This window comes from Ictalurus punctatus, chromosome 9 (assembly GCF_001660625.3).
Source record: "Ictalurus punctatus breed USDA103 chromosome 9, Coco_2.0, whole genome shotgun sequence".
In the NCBI taxonomy this organism is placed as follows: domain Eukaryota; kingdom Metazoa; phylum Chordata; class Actinopteri; order Siluriformes; family Ictaluridae; genus Ictalurus; species Ictalurus punctatus.
This window is the reverse complement of record NC_030424.2, coordinates 18,464,137-18,490,005: the sequence shown is the minus strand read 5'-3', so window position 1 is coordinate 18,490,005 and position 25,869 is coordinate 18,464,137. Positions and strand designations below refer to the sequence as shown.

Below are 25,869 nucleotides of genomic sequence, written 5' to 3'. Positions count from 1 at the left end.
CAGCTAATTACCAAGCCGCAAAAATACTGTCTTATTTAGATGTCTGTAATAAAATATTTGCATGTCTCCTCCGTGCTGTAGCTTGCATGTTTGTTACCTTGAGAAAAAACTATTCACATGATGAAATTGGGACATTTTCGGTTATATCTAGTTCTAAAACTACAAACTTTCCTGAACTGAAAAAAGTGTCTATTTCGCATACATCTCAATCAGAAGTAAAGGTTTAGCATTTGAAAGTCTGGTTACCCCAAAAGTAAAAAACTGCATTTAATGATTCTATTCTGACTGCGACACAAGAGCATCCCGGACATTTGGTCAGATATGAGTAATACGTACACTACTTTCTCAAAAGTTTTGAGACATTTGACTGAAATATTTATCAAGAGCTTAAAAACCTTTTGATCTGAAGGTGTATGATTAAATGTTTGAAATCGGTGTTGTAGGCAAATAATTGTGCCAACAAATTCATTTCTTTCATTAGAAAACAGAACATTTTATTTACTCAGAATGAAATATTCCGAAAAGCAGCCAATAAATGTCCAGCATCGGTGGGAACCCCTTTATTACAGTTTAAAAAGCATCTCAGGGAGATTCCTCAAGAAACTGGTGGAGAAAATGCCAAGAATACATTTCTGGAAATTCTAGGCAAAAACGGTGTCTACTTGAAAGATGTTAAAATACTAAATTATTTTGATTTTTTTTTTTTTTATCATCATCATCATCATCATCATCATCACAACATAATTCCCATAGTTGCATTTGTCTTATTCCAGAGTTTTGATAACTTTATTATCATTATTATAAAATGTGGAAAAAATAAAAATAAAGAATGAGTGTGTCTAAACTTTTGACTGGCAGTGCACATATCACTAAATAACCACTTCAAAAAATGATGACTAAATATAACGCAAGGTGAACTGCACGTCGATTAGGGTAAAGTGTAGATACTGACGACAGGGAAATGCACGTGTCTCGGTGCTCGCAGATCTGAAGTACTCTCGCTGTATGCGCGCTTTGCTGCTTCAATTCATAGCACCTCATGATCATGTTTAATGCACACAATCAGATTATTATAGGAAGATAATGTAGTACCTCCTCTTGATAGAGCAGTTTGCTTCACTGATTTACTCAACAGTGAAATGTGTCCAGTTTCCTGTCATTCCGTGTCATCTGTTCATTGGCACTGCAACGTACAGTAAACTTGTGTCAAATTTTGCATCACTTTATCAGATGTTGGTGTCGGAGCATTTTTAGCAGTATCCTTTAATTGAAGGATTAAAATTAATTAAAGGATACTCATGAAAATGCGTATCTATTTGTCTGTCAGAGCAGATAGACTTTCATTTCATGTTTCATATTCTGTATGTTTCAGTCCATCACATGAACTCTGTGAAATAATACACAATCCCTTCCATGCTGCTTTATTTCACACGTATGCACACAAATGAATCCTGAGCTTCATTTACATCTTCTCAGATTATACACTCCCAATATTTAGTGTTATGAACTTAAAACCTGCTGCAGATTTTATCTGAATTTTGCTGGTTCTATTCCATACTGTCTGAGCATTTTTAGGGAGTATCCTTTAATTTAGCACAGTATCGGACGGATACCCAATAGCAGTATCACCATATATGCGTCCCTAAAAATGACATTGCCCAGCCATGCATTTTCCTCAGAAATTTTCCAAACTTAGATCGTCATTAAGATAGAAATAAAAACCACTAAAGCTGGAAAGCCATGCTGCTTCAAGTGGGATCTGTGATGATAACGGACATCACAGCCGACTACTGTTGATACAGCAGTGTATGTATATATATATATATATATATATATATATATATATATATATATATATATATATATATATATATATATATATATGAGAAACAGCTAGTTTTCATAACTCTAGGTCTAACTAACTGGTCACTAAAATTATTGAATGGGCTTAATATAAATCTCAATATCCTAATAAGTATAAACTGTGTCAACTTGAATGGAATTTTGATAAAACTAGTAAAAGTACAATTAAGATGATAGAAAAAAAAAAGTTTGAATTTAGAAACACAGGGTTTGACTTCTATGGGTGGGAAGATAATGATTAAACAGATCTAATGACTCCAATAAATAAAAATACATTTGCCTAATAATCAATATATTGATAATTAGGCAAATGTGGAGGATTCACACAAAGGATTTATTCACGTTTGGATTGCACCACGGTGTCTAAGCATCAGAGCCCAAGCATGTAAAGCATCTTTCAGTGTGAGCTGATTAATCTGACAGAAGTGCTGTAACAGCTCCTTCTGACCAGCGTGACTCTGTTGTCTTCCGGTTACGTCAGAGGTTCGTGATGCGCGCCTGCCGCGTTAAGGCGCCATTATTCTCATAGCCTTCAACTGACCTTTTCTATCCCGTCGCATTTCCACGCCTCTCTCACACACAAAACTGGCTATGAGTCATTAAATAACAGCTAACCGAGGTCATTTATCGCGCTGTTTAAATAAAGGCATATGTTTTAGCTGAACTCAGTATCAGCTCGGACTCACCTCCACATCGCAGAGCACAGCGTCAGTAGTCAAAAATATCTGCGTCGGGAACAAAATGGCGAATGAGCCTTTTATTTTTGACATGCGCAATGAGAGCAAACGGTTTATATTTCCCCTCTGAAATGAGGCCAGCCCCCTCCCTTTCAGTACATTATTTGAGCCAATGAATAAAGTAGGCGGGTTGTTTCGAAGAAAACTTAACCAATGAGCATGGCGGACAACCTTCGGTCAGAAACGTTTAGCCAATCCGATGTCCAATGTGGTGTGTTTTAATTGTAACGATTAGGCCGCCATAACGACCAATAAGAAAAAAACTTTCGTAGCGCCGCTTTCATATGGACCAATCATGTCTAAATGAAATGGCCGTCCAATGTAATTTGTCGTATCAGGGACCCAATCATAATTCCAAGAATGTGGCTACCGCGATTAGAGCAGCCAATCGGATTCCGAGAAACACAACCTTGGCTCAACAGCTTGTTATTTCGTTTATGCTTTGCAACCCAGCCGAGTGGTGCGCGGACATACTGGAGTATGTAAGTATCTCTAAAGGAGACATTCTATTCAAACAAGTTTGGCTTTTGTGAGAGTCGGGAATTGTTGACTTTGTTTGTCAGAAAAGTAAAGTTTAACGTATTAGGAGGTATTTTCCAAGTGCGGGATTAACACGACGGAAAATTGAATGGCTGTGACTAGCTAGCCGGAGCTGCTAGTTGGCTTGTTTTCACAGCTAGCTTGCTAACTGGCGTTTGTGGAATTGTGTTTAACAGACGTAATGACTCGTTATAGGGCACTTTCTCGTCTCGGTGGAACTTACAGTAGAGTAGTGAAGAGAAGAGCAGGGAACTGACGTGCGGATGCTAAAAGAATCGACGCCACAGACTCGACAATCTTCCGGAACTAGCTGTGGCTTTTTTCAGCTCTGCTGAGCCCAAGTTCCCAAAAGCAGGCAGTTTAAATCGCCCTAATACCGATAAACACTGGAGCAAGGTTAGTTGGCAGACTCTCTATATTTAGCTCGGAGGGGGGGAAAAACAACGAATCTCTCGCCAGAACTCTGTAAATGATGTTTAAATCATTTATTCGGTCATCAGTGTCGGTTATAATGTCGATGACAGTTTCCTAAAGGAAAATGTATTCATTACAGTCGGTAGCAGATTGTAAACCAAAACCTGACACGGTTCCGGCGGTGAGCTATGATGGCGACGTGACACACTCTCTCTCGCTCTCTCTCTCTCTCACACACACTCTCTCTCTCTCTCTCTCTCTCTCTCTCTCGGAGTAAAGCGGGAAGAACACACGCACTACTCCGCTCCCCCCTTCCTCACGTCTATACTATGTTATATCTGTGAAGCATTTAAAGCTGGTTAAAACTGGAATTTGTGGTTCGTGGTTTTACGGAATAGTTTTGAAAAGCACTTAAGAGCTCGTTGAACATTTTTGTACCGTGTAAAGGGGAGAGAGAGAGGGAGGAGGGGGGCCGCGGCATCGAGCTTGAAAAGAATGCGTGAGTAGTAGCTAGCCCGTTAGCCTGCTAGCATGTCTCTGTTCTGTCGTGCTATTCGGTGACTTAAAAAAAAACAAAACCTTGACGTATTATTTTTTTTGTAAACCCGCCTCCATTGTCCACTCTTGCATCTTTTTGTGTTCCAGCTCTAAAAACCAAGCTGGACTCCCCCAAATAGCCATCACAATGAAGGTAAGTGAGCTCCAGGCTTCAGTGGAAGACAGCAGTGCAGCCGACGCCTCTCAGACCCGAGCCAGACCAGCAGCCTGCTTTTACTTGGCAACTTATTTATCAACAACACGTGTTGTTCTTTAGAAAGTCATTTCATTTATATGTGAGCATTTTGATGGTGGTGGTTAACCTGGCTGAGCTGCTGTGATGTGCCTTCAGCACAGCTTTGTTTTTATGCTTTATTAACAAAAGAGGTATATGTGATGAGTAGTGCAGTGACCTGGGGAGTTATAGTTTGGAGTGAATTGACAGTAAACAGAAATGAATATATTTCCTGAGAGTTGTACTCAAAGTTTGAAATGTTTACGTGCACACACGTTTTGGTTTAACCTGCTTAATTTCCTGCTTTTGTTTGTTTTTATCTCTGTAGGTAGCAGATGAGCCTGCCTACCTGACTGTGGGAACGGATGTTAGTGCTAAATACAGAGGTGCCTTCTGTGAGGCAAAAATCAAGAATGTTAAACGCATGGTGAAAGTTAAGGCAAGTTTAAAAAAATATATATGTTTGAATAACACGTCAAAACAGTATAACCTGAAATTGCTCTGGGTGCTGGCCATCATGTATACCACATACTTGGTAGGTAGAATATCGTTGATGTGTTTTACGTAATAAATGACAATCCTTCTGTCTGTCGGGTGAGTGACTGAGTCATGACGGAGTCCTCCTTCGCTGTCCAGTCACAGGTGGCTTTACTGTTGAACGTCATTGAACATTTTGTCAGTTTTTTACTGGTTACAACACTCGTGTGCAGACTTGTTCTGATAAGTCATGCTTCGATTAATTGATGGGAACTTGGTGCACTTTGCACTGCCCGTCTTCAAGTGCATAGTTGGCTTAGGGTGGAAAAGTGACTTGTCCTGTTTTGCTTATACATTATGCATGTTTCAGGTATGATCGCCAAGATATAGTACCTCTTAGGACTTATGAGCTCTCAGAATATAGAAATGCTCCACTTTACTGTTAATCCTGTTTCATGTTGGCTAGTCTTACTTGCTTGTCTACTTAAAAAAAAAAAATATATATATATATATATATATATATATATATATATATATATATATATATATTAGTACAATGTAATACGTTCTCGTGTCTGAGGCCACTTGCTTGTGACATGAAGTGTTGAAGAAAATGAAGCATGCTTTAACTGTATCATGAGCTTGAACCTGAGCTGTACTGAACTGTAAGGAGATTTAAATCCTGGACCCTATGTGGGAAGCACTATTATGACAGATCATGGAGTGCAACATTTAAGTGTTACACAACCTGATTACTTCACCTTGACTAAACCTGGTTTCTCTCCTCATCCATTTCTTTTCCTGTCCTCCCATCTATGTGCGTCCTGCTCTGCTACATCTTGTGCACCATGGATTCGTTTCTAGGTGGTACTCAAGGGAGACAGTACCTCACAAGTTGTGCAAGATGACCAGGTCAAAGGACCTTTGAGGGTAAGTGATTATTTGCAGTAGAGTTTCTTCAGTCATCGATTGCACGGGTTGAAAGGATGTTAGAAATTAGCTCTAAATAGAAATAGATATTCTGTGCCTGCAAGCTCACTGATGGAAACTTGCAGTGCTTTTCCACCAGACTGCATGGTGCAGTAACAAATCTATGAAGTCACGTTATTTCTATTGGCAAGTGAGCTTTACCTTCACTATATGTTATACATATGCTAAATTTGGTTACCTATCTTGCTAGAGTACTAAGAGTGCTGAACAGTGACGTGTGGGTGGAGCTGAAAATGTTTTAGGAAGTGCTTTTGTTGTTACACAGAGTTGCGCTTAGCATTGTAACAATGATGTCTTGAGTGTTGTCTCTTGTACTAGGTGCTTTTTGCTCGATTTTCAGATGATATTGTAACACATTGTGGCGTGATGTGTGTCTTCATACTATCAGGTGGGCTCCACAGTGGAAGTGAAAAGTGCAGAAGGAGCATTTAGTGAAGCCGTCATCAGTAAACTTACAGATGCTAGCTGGTACACTGTGGGTAAGTGCAGGCATAACTCAACAGCTTCTTACTGTCACCAGTACACGCTTATCTTTGTCACTTGTTGTGTACATAATATCATTACCTTCTAACAACTTGTGCCTTTTTTGCAGTGTTTGATGATGGAGATGAGAAAACACTCAGAAGAACATCACTGTGTCTTAAGGGTGAAAGGCATTTTGCAGAGAGTGAGGTATGAAACAGTCACATACTTGATGTTTTTGGTATCGGTATCTTTTTAAGAGAGTAAAAGGACCCTTTTTTTTTTCCCTCCACAGACTTTGGACCAACTGCCTCTGACTAATCCGGAGCACTTTGGCACTCCTGTCATTGGAAAGAAGACTAATCGAGGACGGCGGTCTTCTCAAGCAGTGTGAGTATTTGTTTTTTGTTAATTTATTTATATTCATCTTTGCAAAGTACTTCTGTGTTCAGTAATTTTTTTTTCTCCCTCTGACTGGTAACCTTGCTGTAAGCTGTAGTGTTTAAATTGGAGTCATCATGTTTAATCTAATACAACATATTGTAGCTATAAATAGTTTTTTAACACTATTAGTTTTAGACACCTAATGGGTCTGTATTTGGTCAAAAAAGGCATGCTATGGAGTTTGTGTCCCACTTTCACTTCAAAGAATTGCTGTAACTTTATTTATATAGCACCCTTCATACATAATAATGCAGCTCAAAGTGCTGCGCAGTAAAATTTAAATAGACATAAAGCTGTAATGGAGTGAACAGCAAATAAAATATATAATAAAAAAATGAACATTGGAAATGGGATTAAAAAAAGAAACATAAGTTGTATAAACAGCACAACTTAATACTTCCTTACTTTTCAGTGGCATTGACCTTTAGCTTGTCAAACATTTGCTGACAGGACAGATGAAGCGCTATTAATTGTTTAAAAGGACAATGACAATACAACATGTCACAGTTGTGCTCAGGGCAGATTATTGTTCTATAAGTAGGAAGCTCCTTTCTGAGCATTGCTGTAATGTTACTAATTCACTCAGTGATGGTGAGGAAACACGCTCCATAGAGTAGGGTTAAAAAAATTTTTTTTTTTTTTTAGTCAGCCCTAGTCGAAGGAAAAGGTCAGGGTCTGCCAACAGCTTGGCATGTGAAGTCAAAAATTGTGTACCAGTATAACTCCAGTATAGCAGTAGCAGACTGAAGGCGGTGTTTCTGCCCAGTGCTAATCCTCTGCACTCTGTTCACCCCTCTGCCAACTCAGAAACATTACTTGATTTAATGTTAACGCTGTTACTAACAGCAGTTTCTCTGATTTGCTTCTCTCACCACTTGAGATTAGACTGGGGCATTAATAGGAAAACTGAACAAAATGTGCGTGCTTGTATGCACCCAAGGCTGTGTATAATGGCAGTCTTTTTCATTTGTAGATGCCTTCTTTATATCGGTTGTGCTGAGAGGAAAAATGTGCAGCATTTTGCTTTAACTTTGGTAGAGCTGAAACTAACATTTTCATAATCGATTAATCAGCTGATTATTTTTCGATTAATCTTTTTTTTTTTTTAAAGAGAACTTTGAATACCAATTTCCTCCTGTTTATTTAAAATAAAATCCACAAACTAAATGTTACAAATATAAAGTTCAGACTAAAACTTTACTCTCTCTCTATCTCTCTCTTTCTCTCTCTCACTATATATATATATATATATATATATATATATATATATATATATATATATATATATATATATATATATATATATATATATATATATAATTTATGCATTATTTTTCACTGTGAGTGAGGAGCCATGCAACCTCGTTACTAATGGATCGCGTTCAGCTCCTGTTATGTAATAAACGACAGAATTTCTACTGCAAGTGCAAATACAGCATATAATGACACTAAACTACATTTAAACTGAACCTTTTAAGCAACTTGCACCAGTTTCTCCAACCCCTTGCATACAGTGGAGCATTTTGCATATAAACACAAGTTTGTGCTCTTGCATCACTGTCGTGCTTCTGTGCTACACAAGCTCCACTTTGTAAAGTTTGCAGGTTACAGTCTTTTTCACGGCGTTTAATATAAAATGCCCCCATGCCTTAGAGGACTTGGAGGTCTCACACTTTTTTTCCACTGTCAAGTAACAATTACACCTCCGTCTGGTGGTGACTGGGGTCGTGTTGAGCATAAAAGGTAACGTTGACTCTGGGTATTCTGCTAAAGCTAGCGGCATTGCGTTACATGCGTTTGTTGTCATGTGCCATCGTCTGGGGAAACGGTTTGTACTTCCGGTTAGAAAATAACTGCTCGTATAAAATTTGAGACGATACTACCTTTTATAAAGTTCATGCACTAGACTGTAGAGTGCATAGTGTAAGTGTGTAGTACAATTTGGACCAAAACTTTGGTCTGTAGTCTCTGATGCGTGTTTTCGGAAGTAAACGCAATGAGTAAATGTACCCCATGCTACGCGCAGGCCAATTAATCGATAACGAGATTCCTTGATGGTGATAAAAGCTTTAATAATCAAAGTCACTCAGATTTTAACGTCTTCTAACACTTGTTGTCAGTGTTGTAGCCCATTATCTTCAATAGCTACTACTTTAGAAAGTTCTGTGCATCATATTCCGACATGTGAGGAATCTCCTGAAGTTTTTGATCACCCTTTGGGATTGTTTTAAGGTGCAGTGGTGTACTGTGCTATATCAACATGGAGTATAAAGACTGACCAGAGGTGTATAGTAGATAGTGCAGTTTTGACTAGCAACTTTGGACATTGTCTTGAAAACGTGGCACTTGTTGGAACTGGAATTGTCTAAGTGTAAAGTTTACAGTATATACTTGCCAAAAATAACATTGAGACAAGACTTCTAAAACTTCTAAAATGCTGATTTTCTTGCTTGTATGCTTGAGTTTTTTTTTTTTTTTCCTTCCTAAAAAGGCGAATTTACTTTAATACTCCAACAGTCCAGATAGACTCTCACAGCATGTTTAGCACCACCATCTAATCACCAAAGAAAATCTCTACAGCTAGTTTATCACTTCTGACCTGTGTTTTGTTCTTGTCTGTCACTATTATAAACAAGTGCACAGAAATGTGCCTAATATTTGTATTAATTTTCAACTTTACGTGGCTAGAATTCATTCATTCATCAGTTTCTGCTTTTCCATTTTGTTTTCACACCAGAGGGGGATTAGTGTGCTTAGTGTAGAGTGGGTTTTTTTGTTGTGTGTGTGTTTTTTTTTTTTTTTTTTTTTTTTTTTTTTTTTTTTTTTTTTTTAAATGCTCATATCTTCATGAAGGAATGCATTCCAATGAGTTTCCTCTTGAATTTTGTAGTGTGGAGGATGAGAAGGAGTCATCATCCAGCGAGGAGGAGGAAGATGATAGACGGCGACTCAGTGATGATCTCTTGGGGAAGGTGGCGCTCATTCAGACTGGGCCAGACCAAGAATGCTGGTTCCATGCTCTGGTGAGCTCTAGCAGACTTTCAGAGCTTGCTTATTAGAGCCATGAAATAAAGCAGCCACTAATGAAGCTGAGGATCAGCAGTAGGATTCTAAAGCCTCAACCAGGTGTTACTGCAGCAGGCAGAGCTTTTAATAATACAGACATGTGACAAAGAAAAAGCCCACATAGTAAGGTTTTGGGGCAGTCCAAGCTGCCGGAACAGCTTACATGTTCCTTGCTATAGACTCTACAAGGCTCTGTAATTGGACTTTTCTGAAAACTATTCTCCAATAAGACATTCCCTCACTTTAATGATGGGGTGGTGATGAGCTCTATCACATCAGTCCAAAATGTGTTCCCTTTTGCCCTGTGAATGGATCATTTTCATTGTGTAAGAGACCATTCTTGTCAGTACAGAGATGTCATCATACTCTAAAGGTGATCAGTCAGAATAACTTTTGGATTAATTTACATTAACCCTCTAAGGGAGCAAGTGGACCCAAACCATGCAAAATCCCCCCAAAAACATAACAAAGCTACTGGGCATACTTACTGCAGGAGTCAAGCTTCAGGCTTATTCTGTTCTCTTCAAGTGTGCCGCACATGCACTGAAGCTCCTGGCATAAGTGCCCCAATAATGAGCCGTCGTTCAAAGTCAGTTAGATATTTTTTTTTCCTCTTGCGACCTTAATCACATATTGACATTGACTGGGCCGGTTCAGCATTTTTAAACATACCACAGGACATAGTAGGATGTTAATTGCTTCACTGTATCATACAGTACAATTTCCATGAAGAATCTGCAATTGTTATATTTCTCCATGCATTTATTTAGGTTTTATTCAATTTGTCACATGTTCGTATGTTTTCATGTTAATCTCCTGTCCTGAGGTGCACTGCTGTATCAGTAACACCTGATGGCAAGCTTAGGTGTACATCATATTTAAATAAGAGCCTTACAAGTTCTTTGCTAAGGGTTATAGATTATATTTGCTAGGGATGCTACAGTCACATTAAAAAAAAATTTCTCTTACGCTGCTGATATTCGAGCTCTGGGTATTGGTGCATACTAAGTTCTGAGTCAGTACTTATGTCCTCCAAGTAAGCAGGTCATCTCTGTGCACGCCTCGGTTGCCAAGTTATGCAAAACAGTACAGGGTGGGGGTGATTTACTTTAAAACAGTTTGTGTCCAGTCAGTCAACATCATGCACATTCATGGCATAAAATATTTCAGATCAGAATGATATCTAATCTAATTCATGCTGAGAATTTGAGTACATAATATAACGCTTTATTTGACTTGCTGCTTGTTCTCTTCAAGGTGATCTCTCCGAGCTGCAATGATGACTTAACTGTTAAAAAGGACCAGTGCTTAGTGAGGTCATTTGCTGATTCCAAATTGTAAGTTAAATCACAAAATTCAGTGCACCGTCACATCACCTGCACGTATTTGGAAAGTGGGGAGAGTTCTGATTCTGCAGGTTTTCAGCTATGACTTTGTTTTATTTGCCCTCCTTCTAGTCACACTGTGGCCCGCAGTGAAATTCAAGAATTGTGTGTGGACACCATGTGCAAATCGGAGCACTCTGACAAAAACGGTAAGTGTGTGCATCTGAGCTGAAGTTTGTGTATTCAAAGTGTTCCATGAGCTAAGCCTCACTTGGCACCTTGTGTCTTTCTACAGGATTTGAGGAAGCACTGCTCTTCCTCCAATCCAAGCAGATCCCCGATGCCTGGAAGATGGACATGAATGAGATCCTAGAATCCTCCAGCAGTGATGAGGGTGAAGGCAAGGAAAGTGAGGAAGAAGAGAAGGAACCAGAGCCAGAAGAGGTAAGAAACTGTTCATCTTTCATTATCAAGGAGGATTGTAAGATAATGTATTTAGGGTTTAATTATATTTAATGGATGATTTTTCTGTCAGTGTCTTGGCATCTAATTGGTTATGTTGTAAGTTTGTGGCTGAAGATTGTAACATACACTCATGGGTGGGCAAATGGTAAATTCATTGGCAAGGTCACTTGGTACAACGCAGTACAGTGGAGTACATGCCAAGTTTTGGTAAAAGGAAAAAAAAAATTACTAACTTGATTAGCAATGTATGGTGAGCCAGCTAAGAGCAATAATACAGACCAAGGGTAATGAAGGAATATATCTGTTCCCAGCAAGGGGATGGCTATATATCTATAGTTCTTATTATCGCTTGATGTTTTAATGTAGCTAATTGTAACCTCGATTAAAAAGCAATGAGCTGTGTTCTCTCCTTACATTACAACAAACTGTTACTTGTGATTGCAGTATTACCTGGATAGTGTTTTTAGTTTTAGTGTTTTTCTCTCAATTAGATTAACCACATGATGTCTGCTTGCTGTGTTAGCAAGATAATTATATGACAGAGAAGCGATAGACTTTTAGTCGGTTTCATCAGTGTTTCCACATACCTGCATGTCCCTGATTCTTATAAGATGGTCCAAATCAAAACATTTATTTTGCAAAAGTCAGTGGGAAGTAGGGTTTATTTTCTTTTTCTAGTTCTTGAACCCATGTGTCTGCCAGGCATCTATGAAGGAATTAATAGCCTGGACGTTAAATCTGTCCTGGGAGCCCCGGTTACTGATTTGTCCACCCCTGAAACTTAGTCGGAGTGTTGCATTTTGGCTAATGATTACTGAGAGGTTGAATGACATGACATCTCTGCATTGAGGAAACTTTGCCCCGGGCTGGGACTTGATCATGCATCAGTAAATACTGTGGCACTGGTTGGTTGTGTGTGATTTATTTATTTATAAAAGACATTCCTTTTCTCTGACGTGGTGCGATCTGTACCACCTTGAGTGAAATAAGTGAATGGCCTCAGCATGTGGGGAAAACCCTCAAGCTCAGATCAACAATGCTTCATTCTTCCTGCTCCCGGCGCCTGGACAAATAGCCATTCGCTCTGTTTCCGACACTGCTCCCATGGCAACCCTTACTTCCTATGGTTAAGAAAGCTATGGGGATTGGCAAAGGGCCAGTGGAGGTGTGCCAGCTCTGGTTGTGGGCTGGTCTGAAGCTCATCACAAGGTCTCCTCTTTCCACACTGTGTCAAGAGTCTCTGCTTGTGCAGCTCTTAAAGCAGTAGATGATCATGAACTGAATCAATAAGCTAGGTTTGGCATGTATAGCTCTTGAGAACTATCTTGGTGGCCACTTTCAGTTTCATTTCCTGTGAATGGTTTGAGTTGCTGATGTATTCCTGTGCAGCGGAGTACTTGTGTCTGGGTTATTCTTATGTTTCTCCTACAGATGCTTCGGATTCTTGTCATAAACTATTTTAATTCTGTTTATTGAGTGATCAAGCCTTTAGTACAGATTATTGGAGCTTTGTTTTGGTACCATAAGCTCTTATGAGATCAACTGATTGCTTGCTCTGTAGTCGGATAAATGGCTGATCTGCTTCTGTTGTAGCACTTTCCAGTATAAACGTGTGTTTAAAAGTCTTCTCTATTACATCTGGACATGCTTTTACCACTGAACAGAAAAGGTGTTCACTTGACACGGTTCAGATGTCTATGGACATCATCAGTAAATGTTTAAAATGCCTGATTATATAATCTGACTTCATAACTATTGCATTCTAACAATGAAGCTCCAAGGATGATTCAGACCTCAGAGAATCTTACCAAAGCTGTTCTTAAGTAGTTTTATCAAACTTTTCAACATTAGAGAAATGCAGTAAAAACAGTTTGTGGTATTTATGCTTTGCTAAAGCTTTTGTGGTGTCCACATGTAATCAAAACCATGCATCAGAACCAAAAGTTGTCCCATCTATGATGATAAAGGATACTTCAAGGATTTTTTTGTGTGTTCTGCGAAAATGTTTATATAAAGATTTACTGCCTGCCCTTAAATATGCACTCAGACCTCCATTACAAGTGAATTTAAAGTACATGGGTTCTCTGTTTTGTAGTTTTCCAGTTCAGTGAAATGGTAACCTTCTATGGTAATTGCTCATGCGGTACAGATGTGGTAGATGGAGATTACATCGGAAAATACACTACTTACATTGAGTTGATTGAGCATCCTCACACATGACTTGTGTGAATGGGTCAAATATGATGGAAGAGAATGGTTTCAATGACTTTATTGATGTTATGTGATGTAACATTTCTGCTGGCTCTCTGATTTAACCTTTAACATTGATTTACACTGTTCGATGATGGCATGTGTGACCACGGTGCTTAAAAAGGAGTTTCATTCTATGCTGTACATGTGTCACAATCGATTATTTCTGAAATAATATTTATTCCTGATGTTATGAGTCTTGGTGTTTTTGCTATTCTTGCATCTGTGATATACCTGAACGAGGCTCGGAAATTAGTGTGTTCTTTCAAAATTAGTAGAATCCACACAACACTTGATTCAGTAAATTGTATTCACTTTATTCTGCTCCACTACAGTTTACTAAGGTAAATATTCAGCGCTTTGATTTTGTCATGCTCATTCCTTCTCTGTCTGTCTTTCTCTCACTGTGTTTTCATTTGCTGTTTCTTTCTGCTTTCATTTTCTCTGTCTGTCTTGTTTGTTTTGTCTGCGCTTTCACTCTGTGCTCTTTGTCTCACGTGTGTTTGCTCACTATCCTTTGACTCTGCTCTCTCTCTCGCTTTCTCTCTCTGACTTTTCACTCTGCTTGTCTATGTTTGTGGTTTCTTAACCCACCCACCCACAAAACAGGGTTTTAGCTTGATGGTATTCTTAGCCCCTGATCTAGTGAACAAGCATGAGGATGGTTTTTGTTGGAGACTGCAAAGCACTTAAGTCCCTCTGGATCTGGGCGTCTACTAAATGCTGTAAATGTAAATATCTGTGCTTTCTGACTCTGTTTCTTTCTAGCCTGATGATGAGCCAGACCCAGAAGAGAGGGACTACTTCCTACAGCAGCTGTATAAGTTCATGGAAGACAGAGGTATGAAGCAGCCCCCCCCCCTTTTTTGTTTGTTTGTTTGTTTGTTTGTTTGTTTATACACTATATTAGGACTTTAGTTACAGTTTAGCCCACAGAGTTTGAGCAGATTTTTTTTTTTTTACTGCAGGGCTGAATTTTTAGCTCATTCTGTGTTCATGTTTGTGTCTGAGAGGCACAGTATGACTAATTTTGCAGTGTGTATCCTCTGTGCATTGCGTTGCTGAATGTTTCTCTCTCTCTCTCCCTCTCTCTCCCCAGGCACACCAATTAACAAACCTCCTGTGCTGGGTTACAAGGACCTGAACCTCTTCAAGCTCTTCAGGCTGGTTTATCAGCATGGTGGCTGTGACCATGTGAGCATCTTTAATACCTTCACTTATCTTTATGCTTGTATTTGCAGAATGAAAATGTCTATTGAAACGGAACCACGTTGGCTGATTTAGACACGTGTACGCTACTGGTCAAAAGTTTGGAGACACTTGACTGAGAAGTTTCTCATTATCTTAAAAACCTTTTGATTAAACATTTGAAATCCTTGTTGTAGACAAAAAATATAATTGTGCCAACATATTCATTTCTTTCATTAGAAAACTAACCTTTTATTTACAAAAAATTTTTTTTTTAAGTGGATGACTTGGAGGGAAATATTCCGAAAAGCAGCCAATAAGTGTCCAGCTCCTTTAATACAGTTTAAAAATAATCTCAGGGAGATTCCTCAAGAAACTGATTGAGAAAATGCCAAGAATACATTCCTGAAAATTCTAGGCAAAAAGGGTGTCTACTTTGAAGATGCTAAAATATTAAGTTATTTGTAGATACAAAAAAAACTCTGCCTAAAACAAAAAATTTACCATAATATCTTTGTTACAGATTGAAAGCGGATCTGTATGGAAACAGGTCTATATGGATTTGGGCATCCCTGTCCTGAATTCAGCAGCATCATATAATGTGAAGACAGCTTATAAAAAGTAAGCACACTAATGAAGTTAGAAGAATATGTAATGTATGTATCTGACAAGTACATCTGTTTGTTTCATCTGCTGTGCAATCTATTAAAACCTGAAGTGTCCATGCAAAGTTGGATCTTAGTCAAAATAGTTATCTAGCTAGTAACTTGTTGCCATTTGTAATGTAATGTGGGATTAAAAATAATGTATTAAGAGAGATAAAATCGGTTGTTCTGGCTGCCTAGTTTTCTACCTCTAACCTAAAAGGCCTTAGCATCTGGCATAAATGAAAGATTTACCTCTGCAATAGTACCGTTAGCTTGCGGCTTAATTTTTAATCCAGATGCGTGCACACTTGCATTAGTGAAGTTAGCTGAAGTTTTACTTCTGAAAGCTTCAAGATCTTTAGCCTGAAACACTCTTTTTCAAGAATTACTTTCTTTTGGCATGTTTCTAATCTTGTAGAAGGTGCCCAGTATGAATGAACACAAAGTAACAATACTAATCATCTTCAAGGTACCTGTATGGATTTGAAGAGTACTGCAGATCAGCTCGGATCCAGTTCAGGACCGTGCACCATAACGAGCCTAGGCCAGTCATTCAGCCAGATGTGAAGAGTGTTGAACAGGAAAAGGAGGTCGAGAGCGAAGAAAAGGGAGATGAGACCCAGCAGGCTAAAGCTGAGCCCGAAGCAAGCAAAGACAAACCTGATGATGAGGAGTCAGATGGTGAGGGTGAGAAAAGCCACAAAGACATCTGCTCCCCTAGGGTAAGTGTTCTGCTGGCTCCTGTTGTTTTTAAGCAACACATTATACTGGAGTAGCTGAGAATGTTTGTGAGATTATTGGATCTAGTCTGGTTCTTGTAGTGAGATTTACTTGCACATTCCCACAGATTGTGATTCGTTTTGAAGTGTACAGTTTAAGGGGTAGCTGCACATGATGATACAAGAGAATGGTTTCGCTTTCATGAGCTGATGTCATGTGATGTCACATTTCTCTTGGCTGTCTGAATTTCCCCAGTTTTTACATTTTTGTAAATAATCTCGCACAAAGCCTAAAGCTATAGAACTGCCTGATAACAATCCTCTGCAGTTTAGAAATACGGTGTGTGTTTGACTTAACTAAGAACATGATACTGCATGGAAATAGTGCTGTTTCTGTTCTCTGACATCAAAATGTTGACGAGAATGTTTCTGCCTTATGTAAATGTCAATCATATTGCTTATATTCAGGCTTCTGTGTAGAAATGGCATTAAGTAGGCATTTAGTCCATAATACTTATATAGCTGTTATCTCACATGCACCTATAGGGAAATCTCACTGTAATGACATGAATATTTTTAAAAATCCATTGATGGATTAATCGTGTGATGTGCTTCTCTGTGTTGTAGGGCCGACGGCGCTGTACAGTAACTCCATTGAAAATGGAAGGGAAGGAGCCTGTCAAACAGGAAAAGGTGAGGGAGGAGAAGTGTGAAGAAGTGCAAGGAGGAGAAGGCAGCGGAGAGGAACAGAAGGAAAAAACAGAGGGAGATAATTTGGGAAAGCGACGCAGTCGACGCCTAGAAGAGTCTGACAAAGACTCAGATGAAGAGGATCAGGAGGAAGATGATGATGAAGATGAAGACTGTGATAAATCCAGACTCCGAGAAAGGTGTGTTATTAATTAACTTTTAATGACCAAATTGTTGCTGCACAGGAAGCAGGAATTTTTGCTACGTATAACCATCAAATTCAGCTTTAATTCTCGATTTCATTTGAAAGGATCCTTGTTTTTAGGTATGTACAGCAATTTAGTTCTCATTGTAGGTATTTGAGCCCCCCAGAGTTAACATGATGATACCAGAGAATGGTTTCGCTTACTTGACTGATGTCATGTGATGTCATACTTCTCTTGGCTGTCTGATTGGCTTCTGTGGTTTCAATTGCAATGCCTCGCTAAATATGCTGACTTTCCATTATGTATCTTCCGGTTGTTTCACTACTGTTTTTTATAAATATACTAGAATGTGAAAAATGTTCCACTTGTACACGAGTGATTGGAAGCATTTAACTGTACTTTGCTTAGAGCTTCTCCTTGCTTCATTAATTGTTTTGTTTTGTCCCCCCCCCATGCTGAAGTACACTACTGGTCAAAAGTTTAGGAACACTCATTCATTATTTTTATTTTTTCCACATTTTATAATAATAAAGTCATCAAAATTGTGGAATAACACAAAGGGAACTATGTGTATTATGTTGTGATTTTAAAAAAAATCCAAAAGAAATAAAAAATAATTTAGTATTTTAGCATTTTCAAAGTAGACCATTTTTGCCTAGAATTTCCAGGAATGTATTGGGATTTTCTCAACCAGTTTCTTGAGGAATCTCCCTGAGATGCTTTTTAAACAGTACTAAAGTTCCCACCTACGCTGGACATTTATTGGCTGCTTTTTGGAATATTTCGCTCCAAGTCATCCATTTAAAAAATGTGTTTTTGTAAATAAAATGTTAGCTTTCTAATGAGAGAAATCAATATGTTGGCACAATTATATTTTTGTCTTACAACATTGATTTCAAACATTTAAGGTTTTTATGCTCATGAGAAACATTTTAATCGAATGTCTCCAAACTTTTGACCAGTAGTGTATGTGTTACTCATATATGATGCATTCTAAACAAAACAGTACCTGGGCTGTCTTCCTGTTGTATAAAGTAGTCCGTTTAACAAAGATGTTCGTAAGAACATGAGAAACATTGCAGTCAAGTGTCTCCAAACCTTTGACCTGTAGTGTACATATTTCAGTGTTCCCTTTGTTCAGTTTTCTCATCTGCTGATTGGCTAAGAAGTCCTGTCTGTGCCTTTTTTTTCAGAGATGAGAGGGAGCATGAAGATGGCGATGAAGAGTCTGAGCACTCTGTTACTGGGACAAAAGTCAAGGTCAAATATGGCAAGGGAAAGACACAGAAAATTTATGAAGCTAATATCAAGAACACGGAGACTGATGATGGAGAAGTCCTCTATCTGGTCCATTACTATGGGTGGAATGTGAGGTAAGTCATTTATGCAGGCAGAACTGGCTTTTAATGGATCAATACACTGCAAACAGGATATGGGGACAAACATGATGATACAGGAGAAAGGTTTCGCTTACTTGACTGATTTCATATGAAGCAGCACTTCTCTTGGCTGTCTGACTGTCCTCTGGTCCATATCCTGAATATTTTTGGTCAGAAACACCATAACAAAGTTTTATTTATTTCTTTTTCACCCCCCTTGTCTTTTTGGTTTTGAATTTTTGACTGATTCTGTGATGTGATTTTTTAAAAATTTTTAAATTATTTTTGTTCCCCGCAATGTGCAAATTTTTTATTTGAATTTCTTTATTTATGTGACAGATATGATGAGTGGGTTAAAGCCGATAGGATAATTTGGCCTGTTGATAAAGGAGGAACAAAGAGAAGACAGAAGAAGAAAGTGAAGGTAGGAGACCAAAATGAAGGTGTTGGAGTTCTTCAGAATACCATGCTCTGGAATACAATTGAACAGCTCTGCCATTTCCAACAGAATAAAGATGATGGTGAGAAGGAGGAGGACAAACAGCCCAAACCGGTGGCAAAACGTGGCCGTCCTCCACTGAAGTCCACCCCTCCCAGCACCTCCCGCAGTGTATCTAAAACTCCTAACAGTGAGGGCAGATCTGCCACCAAAACCTCTCGTCTCTCAGATCTTTCCACTCTACCCAATGGAGAGGGTAATGATTGTGTACTGTTGTAGTCGGATAGGTTGTACAAGCATTCAGTGTCTTTGCTGTGTCTGTGCTCAATGATATAAATATTTTCTGACAGGAACTCCTCGTCGGCACACTAGGAAAACCTCTGGGATGTATGATTCTGACAGGGCATCTAATGGTATGTCTGAAGAGCATTTGAGCTTAGTGAAGATCTCAAGCTATTGGAATGAACAGCAATTATGTCATTTTCTCGCTCTCTCTGCAGATTCAGGAAACTCGTCGGAAGAGAGTGAGGGTGAGGACACTCCTGAGAAGAAGCCTGAATGGGCAGAAACAACTGATCCTGCTACAGCACGAAAGCAGGAGGAAGAGGAGGCGAAGGAAGAGGAAAGGCAGGAGCAGGCAGGAAGGGTGGCGGCTGCTGAGGTTGAGCCAGTGTGTCCCACCATCCCTCAGGAGAAACCACAGCTGCTGGAGGGAAATGAGGTGGAGAAACGTGAGGAAGAAGTGGCAATGTCCCCAGAATCTGGTGACAAATCTCCTAAATCGAGAGCAAAAAAGGCTCGCCAGAGAGAACCTGGGTCTGAGACTCTGATACAGCTGCCTGCTACGACAAACCATGCTGAGCCTGAGGGTTCTGGCACTCTTCCTCGCCAGCCTAAGAAGTCTCAGGATAGTGAGCACGTCAGCCCTACAGAGCAAGTGCCTCAAACAGCTGGCTCCGACACAGATTCAGCCACTGAAGACATTGGTCCTCCAGAGAGGAGCTGCATAACCAAGCGCAAGGCCACAGAGCATTGGACTCCAGACAAGAAGATTCGCCTCGAGCACAAGGAGGAACCCAAAACTCTGTCACCAGAGAAAAAATCAGACACTGAAAGACCAACGGAAGCTGTTCAGAAAACGGAAGAACCCCTTGCACCACCAGTTCCAGCTATAGTAGCTCCTCCTGAAGAACCTGAGGGCAGAACAGAAATGCCTGCTCTTACCAAAGAAGTCCAGATAAGAGTAGAACCTCTTTCAAGCTTGTGCACAATGAAGGAGGACCCTATAACAATCACTGACGAAGAGATGATGCCTCAGATAGGCCCAGAGGCACTGGTGTGTCACGAGGTAGATCTGGATGACCCTGAAGAGAAGGAGAAGCCATCAGGAGAGGAGCTTCTGGTGCTGAGGGAGGAAAAGACTCATACTCCCAGCTCAGCCTTAGCTCAGGTGCCGCCCCAGCAGCCTTCCTTTCATCTCACTCCCAGCCTGACGGCAGCAGCGCCTCCTCAGCTGTGTTCTACATCCTCTGCCCCCAGCCCAGATGAGTCTCACAGCACCAAAAGTGAGAGCGATGCCACCTTTGAGGCAGATAGCATGGCTGAGTCACATGAGGGGCTCGGTGAGAACTTTGATGCCAGTGCGAGTTCCAGCAACTCCAGCATTTCCTTGCAGGAGAGGGATGCCAAGGACAAAGGTTGGTGTGAGCTGCCCATACATTTTCCCTATGCCTATGAGATGTAAATCCACCACATGACCAGGTCTTTTGTCCTGTTAATCTTTTAAATATTATGGTATGTGCTCCTTTAGGTCAGAAAAGATTGCACGACTGTAACAGTGGCTCATCTGCTAAGAAGCAGAAGCGTAACCAGAAACGGCTAGGAACTGTTTCTGCTGCAGAGAAGAATGGAGCAGGTAAGCACTCTGTTCAAATGGAATGTGTATATGTGGATCCAAAGGAAGAATCCTCTTGATAGCAGACATCAGTGCAAGCGTAGAAATGCAGTTTGGCTCACCAGTGAATGGTGAGATAAATAAGAATTTTAGCATGTTGCAAAGTAAATGGTGGACACTATGTGAAAACTGATTTTACAACACTTGAAGAAATTTCTCTGACAAAACAGTGGTGATGCATCGTAAAAAAAAAAAATTGATTTGGATGAAGCTTCTTTAAGGTCTTCAGAAATAAATTTAATTTACAATTTTGAAGATTCAACACAATGTTACCATAATTATTAAATAAACGTTTAAAAAGTTGTTATAACAAGATATCACAGTATTTGCAATGTCTCATTGATCACAATATCAGTATTAGATCCTCATATTGCCTAGTCTTTTTGAAAGTGTTGGAAGATCTCCTGAAATAGTTTAGTGTGAGAATCTGGTTCTGGAAATTACTGAGCAAAAATCAAAGTAATCATATTCCAGTATGTTTAAGTTTGTGAAATCTTCGTTAGTCAGTATTTTGTTGCCTAATATGTTTCCTATAGATGTATAAAAGTCTCAATTGTTGTTGGAAATCAACACTTTCTGTCTAATCGCTCTGTCTTGGCAAATAGCTGATTTACGTCTGTTTTTAGGTTTTGGTCAGTACTTATGATGATGGTTTTTCTCTTCAGGTCACAGCAGTGACAGTGAAGACCTGTCTGCCATGGACACCTCTAATAAACTGACTCCAGTAAAACACTCCAGCCTGGCCAAGGCCCATAAGCTTTCTCGCTCTCCTGGCCACGCGTCTCCCAGCAGCAAAGACATGGAGAAAGACAAGCACAAAGACAAGCAGTCCTTCCCCTCTCCGCGCACCTACAAATGGACTTTCCAGCTGAGTAAGTCCCGTTAATCCACGCAGGTTCCTCCTGTGTAAATTGTTGTATTTTAGGTTTCCATGCAGTTGCGTGTTGTCTCAAACCGGTTGCAAGTAAAGAAAATGTACTCACTCCTCACTGGTCACTTTACTGATTTTGCAGATGAGTTAGACAACATGTCGAGCACTGAGAGAATTTCTTTCCTACAAGAGAAACTTCAGGAAATCCGAAAATACTACATGTCCCTGAAATCTGAGGTGGCCTCCATCGACAGGAGGCGGAAGAGATTAAAAAAGAAGGAGAGAGAAGGTATGGTTTTGTCGTCTTCTAAATGAAAGAAAAGTGAAAGTTGGCCGAGCAGATTCACTGTTCACTGGTGTAGGGATGTGTACTGAAACCCGGTGTTAAACTGGCTAAATTCTGAAATCGATAAACCCTGACACGATCAGTTCTGCTTTCGGTACTGGAGAAATTTAAGAAAATATATTTCCTTTTTATTATTGCTAAATAAATGTTCTTACACATTTTATCTCACCAACCATTTGTAATTTGCGATAGGATTAAGACATTCGTCTGCATTTTCGTTATTCGCAATCCAGAAGTGCGATATCTCGTGCGCAAAGGCCGTCTGTCACACGCGACAGCGAGCACGCACATACAACACGAAAGCTCCCGCTTAATACACAGAGTGAAGATGGCAGAGAGAACCAAACATTCAAAAATATGGATACGCTTCACTAGAGTTGAGGCAGACAACACACATTGCCACAAGTGCAACAAGATTTTTGCTTGTAAGGGCGGAAACACAAGCAGTCAGTCAAAGCATCTTTCAGTAGTGCATTATGTGCAGACAGAGAAATGCAGTTTCCCACTGCCTAGCTAACGCGTCTCTGGTTGCCCATTTACGTCGGGTATGTGTGCTAGCAGCCTTCCCAAATAACACAACATTGACTCTCGCGGCATCGACACAACTTCCATCTCCGACATTGAACCAACAGCTTTTTGCTCATTAAAGTCATGTTGAATCAACAATGTTCATGCCGTTTAAAATAAATATAAAATCGCCCTAATTGGTTTGCTTACCTCAATGTTTTTTTCATTCGGGTGAAAGGAAATTATGCATTCAACATATTTCCTACTTGTTTTTAAAATCCCAAATAAAGAAATAAATCAGTATGTAAACATTTAGGCTATTAAATGCACATCACTTTCAGTTACTTTACAAATAGCCGACATATTAATCTTTAGAGTATTTTTTTTTCTGCAGTATATAAATCTTAAACACTAAAAAATGCCTTCACACTGGTGCATTTACAAATAGATGTATAATAATAAACTTATTTTATTTAAAAAAAAAGAAAGAAATGTTAATTCTGTTCTCAATTTATTTATTTATTTTTTCATTAAAAAAACAAAACACAAAGTACCGATAAGAATACTGTTAAAGTACTGGATTGATAAGCAGTATCAGTAAGAGTAGTAATACCGTTAACACCTTAAAGATACCCAACCCTGTGTGTGTGTGTGTGTGTGTGTGTGTGTGTGTGTGTGTGTGTGTGTGTGTGTGTAAGTAATTAACTGAAGTTTCCTGTGTGCTTGGCAGTGTCCCACACCACAGCATCTACATCCTCTGGCTCATCAGACACGGGCATGAGTCCTTCCTCAGCTTCGCCCACTCAGAACACTGTAGCTGTGGAGTGCAGGTGATAGGATACCATGCCTGTTTATCCCTCCACCCTGCTGACCTCTGCCTTCTCAGCATCTCTGCTGCCTCAATGGGGACGTGCATACTGATGAGCCAGAGCAAGCAGCCATAGCACTCGACTGCCCTGCCTCCTCTACCCTCTCCTGTCCCCCGATCCCTTTGGCCACTCCCACCTCCTGCACTTTGTAAACTGATCTTGCCTCTCGCTCAGTCTCGCTGCCACTTTCCACATCAGGAAATGGATTCAGTGTGAGGGTTGAATGTGTGTTAAAAAGAAAAGAAAAAAAAAGATCTTACAAATCCATCCACAGACAGTACAACGGCACTTTTCTCTCTCTTCCTTCAACCTGGCCCAAAACAGAAGCCTCCTCTTGCTGTGTCAGTTGCACAGGCTGGTTTGGATGCAGTAATTGTTCAGAAAGCTTTCATCACAACATTGTAAAATCCCAGATTATGTTCCCTGTATAGGTATGGTCACTTAACCAGCTGGATATGGTTAGGAAAAAGAAAAGGTCAATTTTGTGCGCTTGCTCCATCAGAACTGCCAAAGTACATACGTTACAGCAGAGTGCCCTATTTTGGAAAAGTGGGACAAAGTCAATTGCAAAAGGGAATGTAGTTTACTGAAAACTGCAGCTGGTGTCTTCCACTCTTTGTAGTGTGAGTGCGAGCACAGATGAATATGCAAAACTCTATTTTTGTCTTTTAAAAAAAAAACATGAAAGAAAATGTTTACAGTGGAACACAGGACAAAAAAATGTTTTCAGTGGACTAATTTCCTTTGCGAGTGTATTTTGTCTTTTTATATGTAATTGCAGAGTTTTATTTTAGTATGAAATTTCAAAAGGTATATATTACAGCCATGAAATTATTTAATTAAATATTTCTAGGTCTGAATTTTTGTGTAAAATAAAGGTATTATCTTGCAACTTGTTAAGTATATTTATTCAGACAATGAACAGCGTTTTTGTATTCTTTCCAAAATGAGAACTTTCCCACGTTCATTTGGTTAATGGTGAAAAAATAGATTAATGAAAGTGTGATGGACGAGTTAGACTGTGAAGTCACAATTGGGTAACTACTGTGCAGTAAATTGTTCCCACTGCTGTTCTCCCCTTTTCCCATTTGGGCCTGATAATCACGAGATTTTTGTGAAAACTTTATGGACCACCATTACTTGGTGACCATCCCTGCTCAAGTTCAGATTTGCTGGTACTTGTGTTTAAAGCAATTTGTTCGTAACGTTCCAACACTGAGTTCTCAACCAATTGAATAAAAGTTGCATAATGGATGTGTATGTTTAGCCCAGGGGTTTCTTACTATGATGATTTCTTTTGTATATAGATCTTCCAGAACCATGTATTTGAGAAATACATTTTACACAAACTGTAAATGATTTATATTATTTTTTAAACAATACATCTTTGTATATTAAACTTTTTTTTCTATGTCAAGTTGGTAGAGGAATTAGCACACTTTACTGTATATAATCAATCACTGGTCAACAACAGGAGCCTAATCTCAGCCCTATAGAGAAATGAACCCACTAGGATGTTGAATACGCTGAAGGCAATGATATGCGGAAAATAACCTGCTTCCCTGTAAGCAAAATTAATTTACAGATTCCTGGATGAAGGAATGAAGGCATTAGGTTCCTGAGCAAAGCCAATGTATCTTTATGTAAAATAAGCAGAGCTCTTCTCATTTCTAATAAAATTTTGAAATATTATTGTGCCTTTTTGTTTTATTTGGCCCAAACTGGATTTAGGATTTAATAATATGGTTTACTAATATAATCTAGTGAGCATTATACTTTTCAGAATACTTTTGTTTAAAAGTACATCTTCCCCGGGGCTGTGTCTAGTGTATTTGGAAGTGCGTTTGTGAGTCTGATGATTTCCATTGTCTAAATTTAGGGGTAGAGTAATTTATCTAAACACTTTGTATACTTTTCAAAGAATGGCTTTAAATTCATAGCTATGGTGTGTGTATGTAAATGTACGCATGGACCATTGATATAAACACAGACCATGTGGTCATGCATAGTAAAGTGAAGGAAGCTGTAATCACTACACCTTTTGATTACTTGAATACACCCAAAAGTTTTCACTTTTTTTTTCTTTCTAGGAAATTGAATTTTCACTGCACAAATATCCATTTCACAAACATTTTCTGTAAACAATTTTATGGAGGACAATTCTCATATTCCCACACAGGAAAACTGTACAGGGCTATTCCGTTAGTTTTTAATCATCACCTGACCCGGTATTTGAAAAGAAACTAGAA

General features: G+C 39.2%; 1 protein-coding gene, 1 long non-coding RNA gene and 3 other non-coding genes across 6 annotated transcripts; 4 read left to right on the top strand and 1 right to left on the bottom strand.

Annotated features, from left to right (window-relative positions):
• Nucleotides 1–714: 714 nt before the first annotated feature.
• Nucleotides 715–2,614, bottom strand: LOC128633606 (uncharacterized). Its single transcript, XR_008397045.1, has 2 exons — nt 2,550–2,614; nt 715–1,183 (listed from the first exon to the last, which is right to left on the bottom strand). It is a non-coding gene; the product is annotated as an uncharacterized LOC128633606 (long non-coding RNA).
• Nucleotides 2,615–2,944: 330 nt separating this feature from the next.
• arid4a (AT rich interactive domain 4A (RBP1-like)) lies at nt 2,945–25,312 on the top strand. 2 transcript variants are annotated; one of them, XM_017475738.3, is made up of 25 exons: nt 2,945–3,082; nt 4,200–4,245; nt 4,655–4,765; nt 5,668–5,733; nt 6,182–6,272; nt 6,386–6,465; nt 6,551–6,645; nt 9,590–9,722; nt 11,023–11,102; nt 11,223–11,299; nt 11,386–11,534; nt 14,574–14,646; nt 14,905–14,999; nt 15,517–15,614; nt 16,110–16,362; nt 16,987–17,249; nt 18,449–18,628; nt 18,974–19,058; nt 19,143–19,329; nt 19,424–19,486; nt 19,574–20,770; nt 20,884–20,988; nt 21,693–21,899; nt 22,041–22,187; nt 23,482–25,312. In XM_017475738.3, exons 1-25 carry the CDS (start codon nt 2,961–2,963, stop codon nt 23,583–23,585), a joined length of 4,107 nt encoding a protein of 1,368 aa, XP_017331227.2. In that variant the 5' UTR covers nt 2,945–2,960; the 3' UTR covers nt 23,586–25,312. The 2 variants fall into 2 exon arrangements, with proteins under 2 accessions (XP_017331227.2, XP_047013660.1); XM_047157704.2 differs by lacking the exon at nt 2,945–3,082 and adding an exon at nt 3,836–4,053.
• On the top strand, nt 16,530–16,609 carry LOC124628542 (small nucleolar RNA SNORD53/SNORD92). The gene has a single exon (XR_006983115.1). It is a non-coding gene; the product is annotated as a small nucleolar RNA SNORD53/SNORD92 (small nucleolar RNA).
• LOC124628541 (small nucleolar RNA SNORD53/SNORD92) lies at nt 17,424–17,505 on the top strand. Its single transcript, XR_006983114.1, has one exon. It is a non-coding gene; the product is annotated as a small nucleolar RNA SNORD53/SNORD92 (small nucleolar RNA).
• Nucleotides 18,698–18,776, top strand: LOC124628543 (small nucleolar RNA SNORD53/SNORD92). The gene has a single exon (XR_006983116.1). It is a non-coding gene; the product is annotated as a small nucleolar RNA SNORD53/SNORD92 (small nucleolar RNA).
• Nucleotides 25,313–25,869: the final 557 nt, after the last annotated feature.